The 22,500-nt window shown below is 41.2% G+C and overlaps 1 protein-coding gene across 7 annotated transcripts in view; it reads right to left on the reverse strand.

Annotated features, from left to right (window-relative positions):
• Window positions 1-22,500, reverse strand: part of LOC147029029 (tyrosine-protein phosphatase non-receptor type 11-like) — a 136,345-nt gene that overhangs the window by 96,007 nt on the left and 17,838 nt on the right. For all 7 annotated transcript variants that reach the window (XM_085876155.1, XM_085876148.1, XM_085876149.1 and 4 more), the window contains exons 2-4: window positions 14,609-14,731; window positions 6,847-7,041; window positions 2,780-2,972 (exon numbers count right to left, since the gene is read on the reverse strand). In XM_085876155.1, the coding sequence (XP_085732281.1) occupies window positions 2,780-2,972; window positions 6,847-7,041; window positions 14,609-14,731 (511 nt within the window). The remainder of the gene's footprint in view (window positions 1-2,779; window positions 2,973-6,846; window positions 7,042-14,608; window positions 14,732-22,500) is intronic.

Below are 22,500 nucleotides of genomic sequence, written 5' to 3' on the forward strand. Positions count from 1 at the left end.
AGTTGTCAAGGCTGAATCATGTGCAAGTACAGGATTTACAAATTGTATGTCACATGTGCATGGACGTGTGATTCACACATTAGTTGAAGTAAATAAACATATGTGGCAAGTTGGAGGCATCGAAAGGCGGGTCGGTAGGAATCAAAAGTGGGTTTTATTTTATTTATTTTTACAAAACATGAAAAAAATGCTTTTCGAGAGATCATTGGTGATATAAAATACTGTACACCAGAATTATGAGAAAGCCATTTGTTGACGAGTAATGATCAAGTGGTTTCAAGTAAGACAACTTCAAACTCGGTGATTGTGGTGCCACCATAATATGTAATGGTTGATGGAAGAATGCCCTTTCATTTTTATGAGGGAGATGGGGGAAGGGAGGACAGAGAGTTGGGTTCAGAGATGGAGGGGGGGTTGGGATGAGAGAAAATATGGGACTGAGTTGGGAGGGGGAGGTTGAAACTTTGGATGGGGGGGGGAGGGGTTGAGGACTTTTTTGAAGGGGGTTGAAGAGTTGTGGTGGGGGAAGTGGGGGTTGATGAGCTGGAATTTCCAAAGGCAAAGTTGAGGACCTGGGATTTGGGAGGGGGTAGATGAATTGGAGTTTGCGAGTGGGGGAGGGTGGGTAGGAGTGGAGGATTTGAAGTCACATTTTACATTGCGAGGAAGTTCCACAGGTACCTGTTAGTATATATATATATATATATATATATATATATATATATATATATATATATATATATATATATATATATATATATATATATATATATATATATATATATATATATGATAGACTAATCATTTTATGAAGTGGATACTCTGCATTTACTTTCAAGCCTCGTCGGGCCACTGAATATATATATATATATATATATATATATATATATATATATATATATATATATATATATATACATATACACATATATATATATATATATATATATATACATATATATATATATATATATACATTTACATATATATATACATATATATACATATATATATATATATACATATATATATATACATATACATATATATATATATATATATATGTGTACTGCATATATATGAATATACCAAGTCGTATAACACCAGGGGGTCGACTCAGCCTGTCATCCTTCCGAGGTCGGTGAAATGAGTACCAATGTACTGGGCCGGTGTATACCCCGGTTAAAATAGGTGTACCAGATCCCTGTGTCGTAAGAGGCGACCTGGGTTGCATCAGGAAAGGCATCCAGTGTAAAACATGTGCTAAATCACTATGCGGATCATATGGATGATCCGCTGTGGCGACCCCTAACGGGAGCAGCCGAAAGAAGAAGAAGAAGAAGCTATATGATAGGCTAATGCGGTCTGCATGTCTGTCTGTCTGTCTGTCTGTCTGTCTGTATATCTGTCCCACCCTCAAACATGGAAACAATCCTTGGAGAGAAAAAATATACCTATCAGAGATGGGGAATCCCCCGCCATTGAAACATTTTTTTCAAGATGGCCGCCCCAGTCGGCCATCTTGGATCCGGCCACGCCCAAAATCAATTGGGTTCTTCCTTTTCAGGTGGTACATGTGTGACCCAAATTTCAAATCGATATGACGAACAGTTTATGAGTTATCGCACTCATAGCTAGAAATGTTGACGCCCAGCCAGCTGGACGGACGGACAGCCGGACGGACGGACGACCCGGGTGACAACAATATCCCCCTTCCGCCACGCGGCGGGGGATAAAAAAACTATCAAGTAAAATTGTTGCTTCAAATTAACGCAAACCTATGGTAAAATTATGATTTCATTTCAATCAGAAGCTGGGCAGTGTATAAGCAGCACCCCACTGCCTCAATTGCCCTAGAAATTGTTTTTTCTTTGCTGTTATGAAATATATATCACCTCCAATTTTTTGAGCTCTTTCAACCATTGCAAGAATAAAAGGCTTCCTTCTTTATATCATGGTATTTTTACTACGGGATGCTGCGAGTAGAAATGTAAGTTTATGGCTGGTGCATGATACTCCATCCAAATAAATGATGGCAAGATTCTTTGCTTCAGGATAAACTGCATGCAGGGCTCCATAAGGAGGCACAATAGCTGCTGTTGAGATAAAATGTTGAAACTCATCAAAAGTGATGTTGATTATCTCAGGGTGTTTTCTCTCTATGATGGATGGCAATGAAGTATTTATATCCTAACTGCTGACAAGTACAGGCAGATTCCCCCCAAAAAATCTTGCTATTCCCTTCGAAGTACAACATATCAGGGTAGGTATTCACCTTCTGGCAAGACAATGATAAGCGTATAATATCCTACAAGAAGCTATTGGAGAAGCCAGGGGGGTTCTACTATTATCCCAATTCAAACACGCAATTCAAAACAGCTCTCCAAAATACCTCTCACGATGTGATTCAAAACACCTCACTGCACTGGAAAACGTGGAGACCAGAATACTGTGCTGTAAGGGACCTCTCCCACCTGGAGTGGTGCTACACAATACACATTTACATCGAGAATTTGCATCGTCTCCCCCACCCCACCCCCAAGACTACTGCCAAAGATAAAAATAACCAAATGCACTAATTGGGGTCATGCTGATCCTACGTATCAAGTCTGGATGTAATCAGCTTCGGAGTTTCGGAGGAGTAGCATGACAAACACGCAAACCCACACAAAAAAGTCCATGAATTAGAGTCAGGATGCACATTTACTTGTTTATGTAGTTATTTTTGAAATCAGATATCAACTTGATATAATATATCTGACTTATTTGAGAACAATACCTGGCAGCGGATCATAATGTGCGTGATCTTGGGCTTGGTTTCGCTCCCATCGATACGGTCCTCACTTGTGCGCACAGACAGCACAAAGTCACCAGGCTTGCTCTGACTCTCACGCACCAAGAAGCTCCCACCACGGCCTTTTTCCGTAAGCAGCTTCTCGGCATCACGGCCAGAGATGTGGCCATGGAACCACCTAGCGTTGTTTGAAATTTTGGTCAAAATCTGGCACATGTGCATCACATACATCATTTTGGCAGTTTATATATATATATATATTTTGTCTGCAATGCAAGCCGAGTGAGTGGTTTTTAATGTAAAACATCTTTTACAGCATGTTTGTTTTTTTTCCTTGAAAAATTAAACATGATCAATAAAGAACTTTGGTGCTGAAACAGCCGCAAACAAAACCTGCTTGTGTAAGCATGCATGCATTCCTCAATGTATCGACATTCCTGTACCATAAGTGTTTGCATCTTGTCCCATCTACGATCCAGCAAACCAAATTGTACTTTCTAACCTCAACAGGATATTTGTGGGGAAAAGAAAATCCAACCAAAAGCACATATTGCTGTTTCACTACTTATTGTGACCTCACCATAGTTAATGCCACTGCTACTGCTACTGCTACATGTGACAATGACTCCAAGATGAAATTATATCACGTTTGCTGCATGGAATTGTGTGATACAGTGAGGGTTAGTATAAATAAATATAGTGGACGTTAAACTGCTTTTAAACGAGGACAATTTCAAGGGTGCTCTTTTACCTTGCTCGGCGATTGCTGAACATGGTAAAATAGTTACAATGAAAACTGCAGAAAAATATGCATAATTTAGTTACTTGCTTCCCAAGACCATGATTGTTGTTGTTAAAAGTCAATGTTGTAAGTTTTGGGGAAAAGTTGGTGGGGAAAAAAAAAACATGGTTATTCAGTCATCATATTGTATTCATAACAGGTGAGAACATGGGAAATTGGGTTTACAATGCAAAAATCATGATTGAATGACATTGTTGGTGTAAACAAAATTTAAATGCTGGACATAGTACAGTGTTGACATAATCCACTGTGATTGGTTGTCAGGCAAGCAACTAGAATGTGTCACACCTGCAGGAGGAATATTTTTGGATTCAAAGTGTAGGCAGTGATATCATTGTAGTGTATTGAATGGGTGGTGAATTTTATGGGTCCGAAGGAGGAAATATTACATGATATGCTTCTGGAAATGAAAGTATTAGCTGGTGAAAGCTACTCCATGTGGCAGAATGCAACCTCCTGACTTCATGTTACAGCAGAATCTGTATGCAATACTGAGGAGGATACGTGAAACTGATACTGTTGACGACAGAACTGGTCAAGGAAGAAAGTACAGCTGCCCTAAAACCTTTGCTGAGGAGAAGAAACCAAACAAAAAGACTGAAATAGGCAGCGGAAATGAAATGTGGGATGACCAAACCTGGGAGAAGGTGTTCTTTACAAACGAGTACGTTTAACCTTTTTAGCAATAATCAATGGCAGTTTGTTGAAAGGTGGGCCAGGGAGCAGGATAACAGTCAGGGTACAATAGCTACAGTGAAGTATGGAGGTAGATCAATAAAAGTGTGGAGCTACATCTCATCAAAGGATGTCGGTGTTTTGCATAATATCCATCATTCCGTTCCAACAGGAATGTCTCATTGAACAGGAATTCATCTTTCAACAAGAAAGTGACCCCAATAATACATACAGCCAATGTTGTGAAAAACTGTCCATAAAAAAAGGCCGATGGAACACTAACTACGATGGCTTGACCCGCACAAAATCCCGATATGAACATCAATGATGCTATAATTGGGTTATGTGGATACTGAGAAAGTCAAATGCAAATCAATCATCTTAGATGTATTATTATAAATTCGAAAGGATATTTGGAACATCATTACAGTTATATATTTTTAAATTGTAAGGTAGCATGAAAACATTTTGAGTTTGGTTCATCGCACCAGTAATTGGCATTGGATGAGTTTGCAAGCAAAAAGGAAAAGTAGAATGCAGTTGGAAAATGCAATTTTATTATCAAGTGGGATGATGATCTTATCAATTTTTTTTGAAAAAAATAAAAGAAAGGAAATAAAACTAGAGTAAACTCGATTGCACACCATCACAAATCATCATGCTTCCCACCGAAAGCAAAGTTGAAAGATGGCAAAAGGTTCCATCAGGAATGACCAAATATTAAATTTTGCGTTAAATTTTTTTTTTCCTGTTTTGACCCGTGTGACAACAAGTTCACACCCCAAGGTCATGAACCTGGGGTCAAATCCCCGAAAATCGTTACATATTTCATGCGTCCCCCAATGTTGATCACATATACAAGGTTTCATTAAAAAAGTTTTAAAATGTACCTGTAATTGCATTTTTGGTTTTTGACCTTTTGACCCTACCCCAGGGGGTGGGGCCAAAATTATACTGCTCTTACACCTTCGTGCTATGTGGTTATCGTAACTACTAAGTTTGGGGAATTTTCACCCAACCATTTAGGGAGACGTTTTGAGTGACGGGCGAACACACAGACAGACAGACAGATGACACTATCCCCCAGATTTTTTTTTCAAAAAGTGTGGGGATAATAAAACATTGCACAATAAAAATGGGATGTCCTTTCCATGCACAGTTTTTTGTTAATACTTTGCATTTTTATAATGAAGACAGAATTAAATAAAATAAGAAGTCAAGATTTTAGGTTGTATGTGTACTGCCGAGTTGGGAATTACTTCCCTTTGTTTTGAAGGAACAAAGAACAAAATCGACGACAAACAGAAGGAATGTTTATGTTGAAGTTAAAACTGAAATTATTTATGTTAATCAGCATGAGTTGTAATTAAAATATATAAGAAGATTGTGGCACGGCGAAAAGGCGAAATTGAATAAATTCCAAAAATAATAATCTCATGAATTATATATTTTGTTTTCAATACCCCCATGATGAAGACAAGCAGCATGGTGGCCCAATCGACGTAGTTAGCCTTATCGAACAATGAATTTAATTGTTTGTCCCTAAATAATGTCTTGGGACGAGATGAATGGATATTAAAATCAAGTCATCATATTTCAAAAGGTCTTGAAAATCTTTCAGTCCATGATTTCTGTAAAAATGTACAAGTAAAAGGCAAGTTGAAGTGGGAACAATGCATCTTAAAAACACAGATGAAAGATGTTTGTTATCAATGAATCTTCATCGAGTCAAATAGTGCCAAAAATGCAGACGTCTGTACACACATTACATTTATGCATGGGAAATGGCAAAAATAAAGAGGAAGCAGATTAATTGGAGGGGGTAGACATGCAGGGCAGTTTAACAGCTCGATTAAAATGAAGTGAAACAACCTCTGTGTTTAAAGAACTTGAGAAACAATGGCAACATACTTCACTTCCACCCCTACCTTTCTCCCATCGACAAGCAAGCAAACCCTGTCCAAGCTTGTTTTTCCTTCCAACAAAATGAACTTCCCTTGCACTAACATACATCCAAAGGATCAAAATCCAAGGTGCATACAAAAAAAGGGGAATTAGGAATGTCGAAAAATAAAAACAAAAACTAAGTTGGGACAAATTGTTATTTGCATTAGTTTCCTTTATTTATTTATTTTTAAACAATGATATAAGGCTTGAAGTAGAGCTTATAAACAGGCCAACAATTACAACAGATTGGGTTTCAATGCTAACAATCTGAAAATATCCAACCATACTGCAAAACATTACCAACATCCCATCCGCCTCATACTGTAAAACATTACCAACATCTCATCCACCTCATACTGTTAAACATTACCAACATCTCATCCACCTCATACTGTTAAACATTACCAACATCCCGTTCACCAATGCATTTCAAACTGTTTTGCTTGTCAAATTATTTGGGGCTTTATAGTTACACAAATCCAACCTCCAACCTCCTCCCACCGCTTCATGCTCAAGTTCATGCTCAATTCAATATCCAACACGTTGATATTTCATTCGGACACAACACAATATCGAGACTCGGACCCAGAATCTAAAGGTCTGAATATCATGTAACTGTGGTTGTGACCTTTCAGAAGTGGGGTCGGCACAGTTGAGTGGGAAAAGCAGCTCAATGACATCACCGTTCTTCTCGCGGAGCTGTCCCTGATGCTCCGTGTAATATTGCACCAGTTCAGCAAGTGTCGCAAACTTCTCACCACCATAAAGATCATAATAGTCGCCAGTATTTTGGATCTTGATATGCGTCACAGCCCCATTGCGCCTGGAAAAGTCAACACGTGAAAAAGGTTAAAAGATCCCAAGGCATCTTTTAAAATTAGTCGGCCATTGTGTGCCAGTATCATGGGCAAATTATAAATGAGGCACTGCTCAGCAGCGTAGCTGATGCAATGCAAACCCACAGCCAGGTGGCTGCATACTCATTATGAGGATGCCTTGAGGTGAAAAAAATTCAGATGATTATGATGATGATGTGTACATGCAAACTTCTCTTTTCCAATCTTGACACATTGACCTCTCAGAAGTTCAACCAAGAACCAGAAGTTGGTAATTATTCGATGTTAATGGGAGTTTTGCTTATGAAGTGTTAATTGAATTTCAGGTTAAAGGATTATATTTGCTGTGGGGTTGTTGCCACTTAGAGGAATTGCAGTGAAATTCCCTTCCCATGGATGAGTCCCCTCCCCCTTCCCGAGATATTGGTTATAGCCCTTTGGGAGAAAAGGCTTAAGAATAAGCACCTGTACAATGATATGTTCAGACCATTTCAGTGAGGGTAATATGGATTATAAATTTGGACATGGGTCCATAGGTCGTGACCTATCAGTTTTCTCAAAGCAAGAGTTGACGAGGACAAATTGAACATGTGCACAACAGACCTCAAACTCTTTCATTCCTCTTTTTTCCCACCTTTGGAATAAACTTCCTCACTCTATTCTTTCCCATTCTTCCATCCAGGCTTTCAAAACAGCTGTTCACCACCACCTCTTATCTTCCCCCATCCAAATCCTCGATCTTTTCTACCCCCGATAATCCACCCAAGCCCACTTCCTTCAATTCCCTGCTTTCCTTCCTGAAAGTCCCTGTAATGTCCATCTTCTCTTCGCCATGTTCCCCGTCCCATCCCCATCCCTCTCCCTTCCACAGTTCACCTAATGTGTCTGTTCCCCACTGTTTTGTCCCTTCCACTCCCGCCCCTCTTGCCTCATGCCCCCTTGCTGTGAGTTGTGTGTTACCTCTCATACGAGCCTCGACAAGGCATACAAAAAAAAAAAAAATACTTGTCCACAACCTTCATCAACCGTGATGTAAAAACCAACAGTCCTATTTTCACCAATCTTCGTAGAACTTTTGAGGACCAATAAATATATACACCTCCCATGCTCTCCTCGCCAAAGAAACTGCATAAAGCATCTAAGAAAAGATTACACAAGGTAAGCCTTTTGCTGTTTCAAACTCCATCAGAGTTGCTCGACAGCTGCAGAGATTCACAAGTAGTGCATGTACATGAGAATGCCAATGCTCCACACTCACTCAGCTGCCGGACTAGTTTCATCACTTGTTAAATAAAAGTCTAAATAAGAGTTTCGACCACAAAATTTTATTCTAACGGTGCACGAACATTCTTTAGCAGAATGGCACATGCAGTGAGGTGTGTGCAAATACAGTAAAATCTTGTCCAACACGGGTCTTCACAATTCCCAATCTTCTCCACACACAAACCAAATCCAATGCTTGAAAATGAACAAATAATGCTCCTGCATGACAAGATGATCCCATCTTGTGTGGACATTGCAAACAAAGCATTGCGTCTGGACATGGTGCTCAAATACACAAAAGAAAAGTCAGCATTGTTGATCAAGGTTTCAGTTTTGAGGACAAGAGGTTTCATGGTTTTCATGGTTTCAGTTTTGAGGTCAAACTTTGGACTAACTGCTGCAGAAATCAGGAAAATAACCAAACACTGGGGTCTGAAAAATGAGGTCAAGAAGACTTGGAAATTGAAGAGAGCTGAAATTGTACCAGTGATAGTCAGAGCTCCAGGAATGATAAAGAAAACACTTACCGAGTACTTGAAAAAATAATTACAGGGAATATCATGACAAATGAGCGACAAGTGGAGGCTGTCAGAGGTTCAGTGAAGAGTCTGAAAAAGAGCCCTTGGAACAAGACTATGAGAATGAAGTTTCACAGTTTGGTTCATGAATCATGATACTTTACCAAAAAGGGAGGTGGAGATTTTGAGTTCTGGGAGAAATTCCTCCCACCTCCTGAAACCCAAATGGAGATAACAACCCAAGGATTTGTTTATACGTGTGGGAATAAATGCTGTGCTCATTTTCTGAATGGGAATAAAACTTGATTATATGCAGGCTTGAATGTGGTGCTGTGACCACGTCATGTGCAGAGGTGACATTTCTTGCCAGCTTCGACCATCCATGCCATTTTCAGTCTGTACAGTGCTTGTGCCCAAAAGATTTATTTAACTTAAAATACAGGATGGCACTGGAACGCAAAGCATCTCCAAGTGGTAGTAGAGTGAAGAAATCCCATAAAGTTACAACAATAGTAGAGAAAATCGTGATTTTAGACAGGTTTGCGTGGCAGGATGAGTGTAGTGTCAATCGACCATGAGTATCATCTGAACGAGTCCACCAGATATACCATTCGTTCAAGTGCGGATAAGATGCATGCTCGTGTGAAAGATTCCATGCCTTTAAGTGCATCGGTGTCTCAAGTTCCTCGGAGAAATCCTTTCATTGAAAAGATGGAGAGGTTATTGAGTGTGCCAGATGAATGATGAAGTGAACGCAACAAGGGCCACTTCGATGGATGTTGAGGCCGATAATGCTCCAGTCTCAAAAAATTAACCCCCCACCCAACAAATTTGTATACTGTATACTAGAAACATCCACTCCTGCTTCTTTTAGGAGCAACCTTGGGGTGGCAAATATATTTTTCGCCATCTAATAATTCCCCGTCTGCAGGAGGGGGTCAGTAAACCAACTGCACTGTGGCATGTGGACGGGTGAAAATCAAAGGTTGTCTCCATCTCCACTCACACTCTCCAGGCTGTGGGGGAGGGGGGGTTGGTGAAGATTGTTTTTATTTGTGCCCATGACGTGACCCTGGGTATAACGAACAACTATGCAAAATTTGTTGGGGATCAGCCCAGTGGCTGACTGGTGGCCATTTTAGTTGAAAATAAAACCCTGGTGTCGAACAAGTCCTCAACAATTTCTCGGACATGGGTTTACTGATCTTGTTCAAACTTGACACACAGATAAAAAATAATATCTTACATAAGTGCGTCATTTATTTTCAAGATCAGATCCAAAATTGCCTACTGGCAGCCATTTTGCTACTTTAATGTGTCCCCAACCATTTCTCACACATGCATGGTCTAATTTGGTTCAAACTTGGCAGAAATACAGTACATGATGGCACACACATGTGCCTCACTTTATTTTGCAATCTGATAAAAGATGGCCGACTGGGAGACTGGCGGCCATTTTAGTGGCACATAAATACAGGCGAGCCCTTTAACTCCATGCAGAAAAATTACTAAAACAACTGGGGCTATGACATTTTCTGTCTTTGTTTTTACTTGTTTAATATAGTAAGATGTATAGGTATTCCCTCTGAAAGTTTTTATTAACAAAAAACAAAAAAAATCGTATAAAACATTTGTCTGTATATTACGTACCATGGCCGCGTTCCCCTATCCACATTTATCCCATGAGATCTTAAGCTTGTGCAACACATTTTTTGCCAAATGCACCATTTTTCAGTAACTGAACCCCCCCCCCCCCTTTGGAAGAGGGTTTACTGTACTTTGACACTTTCAAAGTTACTTCACTATTAAATTATCATGGGTGGTGGAAGCTCCTGTAAAGCGTTACAGCCTGTTGCAGCGAATCAGGATGAGCAATTGTATTTTAGGCTCTATTCTCGGCTCATGTACTTTCTCACCAAAAATGCTGAACCCATTTTTACGATCAAATGACTCATTTTGAAAATGATACATGAATTTGTAGATACTGATGTTTTTACACCAACTGCAACCCATGCCAAGAGCATAAAGAAAGATGTGTAGCATAAAATGAAGGATGATGCAAATGTACTATTTTGCAAAATAAAATGGATGCGTTTTAAGCAAATATTAATGCGTGTAACTTAACGAGATATTATTCATGTACCTAAGACTGTACAGTCAAGATGAGTCATCTTTTTCAGAAAAGAAACATGCAAATGTGTTTTGGTGATACTCGTTTTGAACGAAGTGAACAGCAACATCCATCAAGTTTAGGGTATCGCATTATTATATCAAAATGCAACACAATGTACAATGTTTCATATGTTCTATGTTTCATTGGAGACCACCGATAAGTGTTCAGACATCTGAGAATGAATGCTCTGCACTTGTTGCATTTGTGGCAGGCTCAACCAAGATGAGCTCTACTTGTGATACCACCTCAGACATGAAAGATTTCAGACTGTTGAGAGATCAAGGATAATCCACAATTTTTTAGTCTTCAATTTGTCGGTGTTGATGTGCGCTCTCAAGACTGATAACTGTGTGATGAGGATGTCGGAGACTAGTTCTACTTGGAAATATTTTTGTGCATGTGCAGTTAGACAAAAAATAAAAAATAAAACACAAACATTTTCAGCGTTTGAAATTGATCAAATTAAAGTCTACTGTTGGTGATTGCATAACATTATAGTGAAGATGAACAAAAATGGCAAGAGAAGGATTTTTTTTAAGGTGAAAAGTGGTATGGTACTGGTTCTGAAGTCCTGTGCATGATGAAGAACAATGTCAAAGAACCACAGGAGAAAAGTACCAAAATGTTTGACTGGCACTATACAAGCCATAGCTTTACTGCAGGAAGTTCATAGAACTAGAAAAGGTGAAATTAACAAAGACCAAATCCATTTCACTATTATATGACTGAAGCTTGAGTCTTCAAATGAAAGAAGTAACTTTAACAGACACTAAGAAAAAAAAAAAAACAAGACACTTGAGAATAGGCGAGTCTTCCTTCTGCACAACATGGCATTATAACATCCTTGGCTCTGCCCCTGCATTAACAAGTTGGTGCACAGTGCTCGGAGAAACGTTACTCACCCAAGTTACGCACGGATGAGGCCAAGGCAATGAAAAAACAAAGAAACAACAGGCCCTACAGGCTACAACATGCGATGAAATATTACAAAATGTGTGATGGAATGACGGTTCCGAGATGATCATGAATTGTCATCGCATTTATATTTCCAAAGTCATTGTTTGAATGACCCACCTCAAGTCATGTTACGACAGTGGCCATTGGTTGTTCAGAAGAAAAAAACAAGTCACGCAAGCAGCCATTACTCAAGACTGTCATGTGCCAGCAAGTTTTGCCATTAGTTCGTTATGTCTCTTGGGAAGGTGTGATGCTAGAATTGTACTTTTCCTCATTTTGAGCCCATATTTCCCCCAACCCATCTACAGTCCCAAAATAAAGTCTGCACCCCCTTTCAACTTTTTCACCTTTTGTTGCCTTATAGCCTGGAATTAAATTGCATTAAATCAGACTTTTTTTCCACCGTTATTTACACATCGAAACCCACAACTTCCAAAAGAAAAACAAATTCGACAAATTTCAGAAAATTCATTAAAAATACAAAACTAGAATATCTTGGTTGGATAAGTGTCCACCCCCCTTATAATAGCAATTGTAAATCAGCTCAGGTGTGACCAATCACCTTCAAAATCACACCGAGTTAATCGGCCTCCACCTGTGTTAAATTGTAGTGATTCTGATAATTTCTGAATAAAATCAGCTGTTCCTGTAAGTTTTCTCTGCAGGGAAGTTCATTTCACAGCAAAGACTCAACCATGAACACCAAGGAGCTTTCAAAAGACTCTGTTGTGGTTGTGGAAAGGCTCAGATCAGGGGATGGGTATAAAAAGATTTCAACGGCCTTGGATATCCCTTGGAGCACAGTCAAGTCAATCATGAAGAAGTGGAAGGCGTGTGGTACCACCAAGACCCTGCCTAGATTAGACCGTCCCTCCAAACTGGATGATCAAGCAAGGAGGAGACTGATCAGAGAGGGGCCAATGATAACTTTGAAAGAGCTACAGTCCTTTATGGCAAAGATTGGTCACCGTGTGCATTGACAACAATATCTTAAGCACTCTACGAGTCTGGCCTGTACTGTCGAATGGCAAGAAGGAAGCCCTGACTCAATAAAGCCCACCTTGAGTCCGGTTTGAGGTATGCAAAAAACGACTCCAGAGATTTTGAAACCATGTGACAAAAAGTTTTGTGATCTGATGAAACCAAGATGGAACTTTTCGGCCTAAATGCAAAACATTATGTTTGGCACAAACTCAACACAGCACATCACCCACAGAACACCATCCCTACTTTGAAGCATGGTGGTAGCAGCATCATGTAATGGGGATGTTTCTCATCAGCAGGAACTGGTGCACTTATCAGGATAGAAGGGAAAATGGATGGAGTCAGGAAAACAGAAAATTGCGAGAGGAATACCTGCTGTCCTCTGCAAGAAAGCTGAAATTGGGATGGAAGTTCACCTTTCAGCATGACAATGATCCGAAGCACACAGCCAAGGCTACACTGGAGCGGCGAATGAACAAAAAGATAAAGGTCCTAAAGCGGCCCAGTCAGACCCCCAACATAAATCCAATCGAAAATCTGTGGCATGACTTGACGATTGCTGCCCATCAACGCTCCCCACACAAGTTGACTGAGCTTGAACAATTTTGTCCAGAAGAATGGGCAAATATTGCCCAAAGTGTTGCAAAGTTGTTAGAGACCTATCTCAACAGACTCAACAGCTGTAAATTTGCTGTCAAAGGTGCTTCCACCAAGTAGTAACTCGGGGGTGTGGGGGTGGACACTTCTCCAAACAAGATATTCTTGTTTTGTATTTTCATGAATTTTCTGAAATTTGTATAATTCGTTTTTCACTTGGAAGTTGTGGGTTACGATGTGTAAATAAAAGGTGGAAAAAAAAGACCGATTTAATGCAATTTAATTCCAGGTTATAAGGCAACAAAAGATGAAAATTTTGAAAGGGGGTGTAGACTTTCTATAGGCACTGTAATTGCAGCAATGCCAAATCATAACCTCCAAGTTTTTCAATTTTTTAAAAATTTATACTTGTACACACGCCATCATATGAAAGCTACACCAATGCAAAAGATCCATTCATCAAAGCATTATACCATAATTATGTCTGCCTCAAACTTTTTGCTTGTTAGATACAGTAAGGTTGGTTCAGCCATTGGTTCTGCCAAACAAGCCATTGGTTCTGGCACAAAGTTCTAAGCAGTCTTGTGAACTCAAGGATCAGAACTATTTACCTTGCTTTGTGCAAGTGGGTGGTGGAAGGAGGAGGGATGCAAATGCCCCTTCCCCCAAAAGTGTAGGGGAAAAAAAAGGGTGGAGAAGTTGGAGGAGAGAAAGGAGGTTTAAAAAAAGAGTGGAGAAATCGGACAGGCGAATGTACAAGACCTTAAAGGAGGAAGTGTAGATGAAAAGTCCATGTTAATGTGAGAGGTACATCAGCGTCAAGCGATCCTCTCAAGTACTACAACCAAAATAAATAATTATGGCCCACAGTTCTTTCGTACAGTGAACTGTTGAGCATTTTGTGGATGCAAGTAACCTGCTCCAGCAAATCCTGAATGAGTGAAGGAAGCAAGGAAGTCAAAAGTCCTCTGGTTTAAAAAGATAAGGTGTGGGTGCCAGCAACAAACTGTTTTTGCAGCGTCGCAAAAATAAAGTGGAAGTTCAAGGGCCATCAACACTCACCGGACAGATAGTGTGAAATCCCCAGGATTACTTTTACTTGGACGTGCCAGAAAGCTTCCATCAACTCCACGTGTCATCAGTAGTTGCTCGGCCTCCAGCCCCGAGATGTTGTGATGAAACCATCTGATGGGTACATGAGAATGCAAGAAGACAAGAAAAAAACGTTTAGCTCATTTTGCCCAGGTCTCTTTCATCTGAATAAATAGAAACATTCTAATTTGTACAAATACAGTTATGGCGAGGCATAATTCTGTTTCATCCGAACTGACTTTTGACGTCTTTCTTTTGGAGAGTTCATCATCGTTTGGAATTAAAACAAAAAGAATTCCTCTTTTCTGCCAGAATCTGATTTTTTTACAATGCCCTCAAACTTATTTATCCTTTTATGCTCTTTACAAACAGTTTGACGTTACAATAAATATGAGAAACCATTCGAAGCAAAAACTTACAGAATAAGAGTTTTTGATTTGATGTTGATGTACCGTACTCTTTACGGAGCGTGGGTTCGGCCGAAGCAGTTTCTTGGCAAGTGTTACAATGAGTGGTTTTGCCATTGCCTTCTCAGTGTTATTTGTATGCGCTCTATCCTTTTAAATGCTGAACGTCCAGCAAGGAAGCAACATGTACCATTTTCAAAGTTTTTGGTATGACTCGGCTGGGGGTTCAAACCCACCAACCTCCCAGACACAGAGCGGATGCTCTAACGTCTAAGCATTCCACCACTGAGTCTGGGAGCATACGAGTTAGAAAACACAAAATCAAGTTTCAAAGTTCATATGGACGAGTCAAAGTCAAAAGGTTTTGCACTCAAAGCAAAATTGACACAAATGTTAGTCCTTTTTTTTCTATGTACATTTGAGTCAGTCACACATTCTTCCCAGTGGTAGGATCGTTGTCCAATGCCATGGGAGATAAGGTCATGTCTTTGGCTTGGACTTTGAGAAGGGAAAAACTTTGAAGTCAAAACAATTACACCCTCATTGTACACTTTACACAGTGGTTGGAAAACTATAATGATGGAAATAAAAGTATTTTAGCGTTACAGCCATATTCCAAGCTAAATTTTGCATTTTCACCTCCACCACTGAAGGTGGACAGAGGTTATGCTTTCACCCTTGTCTGCCTATTTGGGAGCAAGATATCTCAAAACGTTGTGCACAGGTTGGGTGTGTGATTAGAACAAAGTGATTAGAGTCTGGCGAAGATCCGGATCTAGATAAGATAAATAATTATTTGTGTGAATCTCCCCAATTCCGGCTACAATTTTTTTCTTTTTAAAAGTGATTCTTCACAATTGAGAGATCGGGCAAAAACGACATGAAGCACAATATGTCAGACAGTCATGGATGGATTCGAATGAAACTTGGTGGAGGAGTTGGGTAGTTGACAAGACCAAGTCGATAATATTTTGATTGAGGTCCGGATCCGGATCCGTGCAGATCTGGCCTATCAGTGGGATGCAAAATGTAAACTGCTCAGCCTGGTGGGGGTATGTATGCACTCTACCGAGTTCCAGTGTAGGTGTCTCTGATTTTAACGAGTTTTCGTTGATATTGTCAGAGGTAGGTTTCAGTGGGTCCATTTCCAAAACATCATAGCTAAGCTGATCTCTCAAACAAGCAAAATTTTCAAAATTAGGGTTTGTTGCTGCAATGCATGTGGAGCTGGCTTTGCATATGGGTCTTCAAAATATAAACAGGAAAAACAAGAACAAGTGAGCACAATATACGCCCAAATAAGAAGGCATATACAGAATTGTGCTACGACATGGAAAACAGCATCCTGGTTGCCATGGCAACCACTTTAGATGACGAATGTATGTCGAGATGCACCGTCTCCGCAGTCTGTACCTATGTACCAAATACGAAACGTGAAAGTTGAAAACTTTGGGAGTTAGAGTGCAGACAGGAATGGACGGACAGACAGACAGAGACAGAGAGACAGACAGATGGACGGACGGACGGAATCACATAATATGCCCCGATATATATATATATATATATATATATATATATATATATATATATATATATATATATATATATATATATATATGTATGTATATATATATATATATATATGTATATATATATATATATATATATATATATATATATATATATATGTATATATGTATATATATATATATATATCGGGCGTATAATAAAGCATAAAATGTCATAGCCCCCATGGTTTTGGTAATTTTGGTGTATACACTTAAAGGGCGAGCCCATCTTTACAAGATCTATGTGTCTGCGCAACTACAACTGACAACTGACTTGGTCATGTGACATGGAAGAACATTTGTGACGTGTGAGATTTGCCAAGTTTGAACAAAATCTGACCATGAATGTCTGATAAATGGTTGGGGACACGTTTAAGGAATGAAATGGCAATCAGTCAGCCATCTTAAATCTGATTTCAAAAACAAATGAAGTGCATCTGTAAGCCATCATTCCTTATCTGTCTGCCGAGTTTGAACACGATCGGTAAATGTGTGTCTGAGAAATGGTTGAGGACATTTTCAACATTGGGTTTTTACAACTTAGAAAAGTGCTGCCAGTCAGCCATTTTCGAGTGAATCGTGAAACAAAATGATGTGCATATATACACCGTTATGTACCGTCTTTGTGAAACATTTGAACAAAATCGGTTGATACACGTCTTTTTTTGTATTTTTTTATACCTTGTCGAGGCTCGTATGAGAGCAAACACGCAACTCACAGCAAGGAGGCATGAGACAAGAGGGGCGGGAGTGGAAGGGACAAAACAGTGGGGAACAGACACATTAGGTGAACTGTGGAAGGGAGAGGGATGGGGATGGGACGGGGAACATGGCGAAGAGAAGATGGACATTACAGGGACTTTCAGGAAGGAAAGCAGGGGAATTGAAGGAAGTGGGCTTGGGTGGATTATCGGGGGTAGAAAAGATCGAGAATTTGGATGAGGGATGATAAGAGGTTGTGGTGAACAGCTGTTTTGAAAGCCTGGAGGGAAGAATGGGAAAGAATAGAGTGAGGAAGTTTATTCCAAAGGCGGGAAAAAAGAGGAATGAAAGAGTGAAGATGAGCAGTGATTCGTGATTTTGGTAGTTTTACCAGAAGGGGGTTGTTGGCGGACCTTGAGCGCCCTGTGGAAATGTGGTGGGGACAAATTGCAGAGAGAGCAGGGGGCAAGGCTGGAGAGGAGTCGGTAGAAGACAGAAAGACCACCGACCAACCTGCGGTGATTGAGTGAGAGGCCCAAAAACTTGGCTTCATTGTGGGAGATGCCGATGATCTTAAATGCCCTGGTTTCGACAGCGTGAAGCCGAGAAAGGTGGGAGACAGGAGCACCAGCCCAGAGGGGAGAGCAGTACTCCATCAGGCTACGGCCAAAAGCTTTGTAAGTGGTCAGGAGCTCAAGAGGGCTGAGGAAGGACTTTGCATGATGGAGGATTCCTAACAGCCTGGCTTTTGAGGCGAGGTTGGAAATGTGACTTTCCCAGGAAAGGTCATGGCAGATAGTGAGACCTAGAAGCTTGAAAGAAAAGACTTCTTCCAGGGGATTGTTGAGAAAGTGGATGGGTGGTTTTCGAAACGGTCCTTTCGAAGAGACATAGTGAGAGTGTGAGATTTGTCTGGATTGAAAGACATGTTCCACGTGTTGGACCAGTTTGTGATTTTATCCAGATCAGCAGTGAGCGAAGAAGCTGCTGCTTGCCGGTTTGAGGGATGACAGATGGTATGGTAGAGGGTGGAGTCGTCGGCAAAGAGAAATAGAGGATTTTCCAGAGAGTCGGAGAGATCATTGATGAAAACCAGAAAAAGAACAGGGCCCAGAACGCTACCTTGAGGAACTCCAGCCTGCACAGGAAGAGGGGATGAAAGAACTCCATTTAGGGCCACACGTTGACTGCGACAGGGGAGGAAGTCTGCGAGCCATGAGTGGAGATGGCCTTGAATACCATGGGAAGAGAGTTTGGTGAGTAGGGCAGGGTGCCAGACTGTGTCAAAAGCACATGATATGTCCAGGGATAAGGCTCGGATTTCCTGTCTGGCATTGAGGACCTCCATCCATTGATGGGAGAGCAGAAGCAGCATATTCAGGATAGAGTGACCTGGTCTGAAACCAAATTGATGATCGGAAATCAAGCCATTGGAGAAGAGGAAGGATTTCATGTCTGAAGCGATGATGGATTCCATGACCTTGCTGATGATTGGGAGAAGGCTGATTGGTCTGTAGTTACAGGGATCTGTTTTTGCACCTTTTTTATGCAGGGCAGTGATGTTTGCAGATTTCCAAGCAGATGGCAGATGACCTTGGGCAAATGAGAGGGTGAATAGAACAGAGAGAGGGTGAGCAAGAGCAGAAGAGCAGGCTTTGAGGACACGTGAGCTGATGCCATCTGGACCGGTTGCAGAATCTGACTCGAGGTTTGAAAGCAAGCTCTCCACCTTGTCAGGAGAAAAGGATACAGAGTCCAGGGACAGTTGGGTGCGACTGGGTAAAGTGGGTAGAGAAAGTGATGGGTTTAGGACACAAGGTTTAGCTGGAAACACTGAGTTTAGACATTCAGCTTTATCATGTGCGGTATCAGCAGTGCGGCCATTTGAGGTAAGGGAGGAGATGGAGGGGGAACATACACCAGAAACAGATTTGATCAAACGCCACCAGGATTTTGAGGAGGGAGAGAGGTTTGAGAGTTCAGACTTGAGATGAGAAAGATGTTGTTTTCTGGCTCTCCTGAGGGTAAATACACACTTGTTCCGAGCTTTGTGGAAGGAACTGAGATTGCCCTCAGTTGGGTTTGCTTTCCATGAGGCAAAGGCAAGTTGTTTCAGGAAAACTGCCTCACCACAAGCTTCAGTGAACCAAGGGTGGGAGGAAGGGTAGGACAACTGAACATGAGAGGGGATAAATCTGTGCATGAGGGAGAACAAGTTTCTTTGAAAGAATTCCCAGGATGAGTTGATGTTTGAGAAAGTAGTGATAAGAGACCAGTCTGTAAGTTTGATGGCTGCTCAGAGACCCTGCCAGTCGGCTTGAGTGAAATGCCAGACTCGACGGCGGTGAGGTGCTTCTCTGATGACAGCCAGAGTGATGTACACTTTGACAAGGACGTGGTCAGAAGAACCGATTGGAGCGAAAGAAGAGCAGCAGATATTGTCAGGGAAATTTGTCAAAATCAGATCCAGAAGAGATGGAGTACCATTGGTTGAGATCTGGGTTGGGAAGTTGACCGATTGAGTCAGTCCTAGTGAGTTGCAGAAAGCTTTTGCTGAGGTGCCGTGGTAGGTTAGAGAGGTACCCACACCTAGCTAACTGGCGTGATGACAATTGAAGTCACCACATAAGAGGAAGAGAGAGTTTGGATGAGAAGATAGAAGATGGTCCATGTTTTCAGATAGTGAGGTGTAGATGGAGTCATCACTGTTCAGTGGATGGTACAGTACACATATAAACATGAGGTGGGAGTGGAGGGGAAGCCGAAGCCAGAGGTATTCCTGGGGGTGTGGGGGAGTGAGAGCAGTGCATGGAGAGTGAGGAATAGAGTTTTGATGAAGAGAGCAACACCTCCACCAGGACGAGGCTGGTCTGTCATACCGGAGGAGGGAGTAACCGGGGAGAGATACTTGGGAGGCGGAGACGTCTTGGGGGAGGAAAGTTTCTGTTAGGCAGATAATGTCTGGTTTGTCAGTGGCAACCTGTATGGAAAGATCTGAAAGGTTTGAGCGAAGGCCCTGGATATTTGAGGTCCACACTTTTAATGAAGAGGTCAGGGAGGAGGCTTTGGGTGCAGGAGGTGGAGGGGGAGGAGGAGGGTAGGACAAGGGACGAGGGGGGGAAGTAAGGAGAGTTGTTGAAAGAGTGTGGGGTATTGCAGAATAGCTAGGGGAGGGGGCCGAATGAGGAGGAGAAAAGGCTCTGTGGTGCTGGGGGAGATGGGGGACAAGAGACAAGGAAGAAGGCAGTTGAGGATTTGAGGAGGTGGAGTGAAGAGATGGAGGTGAGAGGGCAGCAGAGGGAGGCAGCTTGGTGGATGAGAGGGGGGGCAACTTTGAGAAGGATGAGTGAGGTGGATGAAAGGTGGGAGAAAGGTGAGGGGGGAATTTTTGAGAGAGGTGAGAGGGAGGCTTGGAGGGAGAAGAGTGGGATGGTTGCTTTGAGAGTGAGAGTGAGGGGTGAGGGGGGTGAGTTGGCACTGAAGTTGGAAAAAAAGAATGTTTGATGGAAAGCGAACATCCATGGCAAACTGTGGTTTTTAAAAGTTTTAGGTCAGAGATGCGATTTAACACAATTCTTGATGGATGCAATGAAGGCGAATTCAGAGAATGGAGAGAAGAAGCGCTGTAATAGTTGGATTTTGTAGGCAAGGAATGAAGGAGAGCTCGAAATGAGAGCAGTCTGTAAAAATAGCAGAAGAGTAATGCATTATGAAACAGTAAAGAGTACTGCATGTGTGAGAGAGGAAGATGAAGCATTATAAGATCGTTTTTGTTGTTAATATTAATGTTTGAGAGAGTTTCACAGATAAGGTCATGGAAGTGTTGTAGAAAAAAATTGAGGAAGAAGACGAGGAGGAAGATAAGAGGAAGAAGAAGAAGCAGAATCGGGAGAAGGTTAGCGTGTTGTTGTTGTTGTTGGGTTTTTTATTTTTTTATTTTTTTATTTTATTTTGAGATAAAGATTAGTTGGGAGAATGGGGGATGTTAGGAAAGTGGGGAGGATGGAAATTGAAGGTAATGGGGAGAAAAAAAAAACAAAAAAACGATCGAACACCGAGTGGAACCGGTAGGCCTCAAGCCTTGGCCAAGGCCGAGGCCTCAAACACCCGGTAAGAACGTCGACAAAAATACTCACAAAATAGCATGATTTTTTTGAAACAAAACCGAACTAGGAACACACAGTAACATGTTGGTGAGAAAATTAAACAGTTAAAACGGGACAAATTACGACCGGAAACTTAACTTTGAGAACGTCAGCAGAGAGCTCCTCAGGAGACCTCTCGTCTCTCCAAACCCAGAACCGGAAGTCTGATATATGGCTGTGGATGGACAGATGGATGGGACCCAATCCATAAGGCCCCGTTTTGGACCAAGTCCAACAAGGGCCAATACTTAATAAACACTGCATATAAATTGAGAAGTGTGCGTTTGTGTGCAGCATTTGACTTCTAAACATCCATGAACCACTGAACGGAAAGAGTTGGAAAATGGCGGTGGTACTCGGGGTGTAACCGGGTCGGTTTTGGGCAAATAAATGAAATCAATAGCACGGGAAGTTCAGGGTGGGGAGAGCACTCCAATTCTCTTTGTAGAAATGTGTATTGTGGAGTGCCACCTGGTGGAATCTGGTATGACCAGTCATAACAAGAGCAAAACAAGAGCGAGAACTGCTTTTCAATTCATGTCCATGTGAATATGATATTTTGAATATGACAAATGTACTAATATGATATTTTGAAAATGATATATGAACCAATATGATATTTTGAATATGATATATGTACCAATATGATATTTTGAATATGATATATGAACCAATATGATATTTTCTAAGCCCACAAAGGGCATAACCTTGTGAAAAATTTGACGAAACGCCCTGAAACTCCAACTTGCTCTCTAAAGGCCCTGTCACACCTTGACGATTCAGCCAGCGTATGCAGACGTATGAAAAATTTGTCTAAAACGCTGGCACACGTCGAATACGTTATGGGTAAGTTTTGTATACGTTAAGAGCAGGTTGGCATACGTCGTCGTATGCTGGCATACGTCATAGTACGCTGGCATACGTCATAGTTCGCCGAGCTGTTAGACAAATTTTCCATGCTTGAAATTTTTCGACGTATGCCAGCGTATGACTCACACGTTCCGCATATGCTGGCCATAAGTTGTAGGCACGCTGTGCGA

This window comes from Eptatretus burgeri, chromosome 4, assembly GCF_056783735.1.
Source record: "Eptatretus burgeri isolate ZD-2024b chromosome 4, Ebu_testis_v1, whole genome shotgun sequence".
Classification (NCBI taxonomy): domain Eukaryota; kingdom Metazoa; phylum Chordata; class Myxini; order Myxiniformes; family Myxinidae; genus Eptatretus; species Eptatretus burgeri.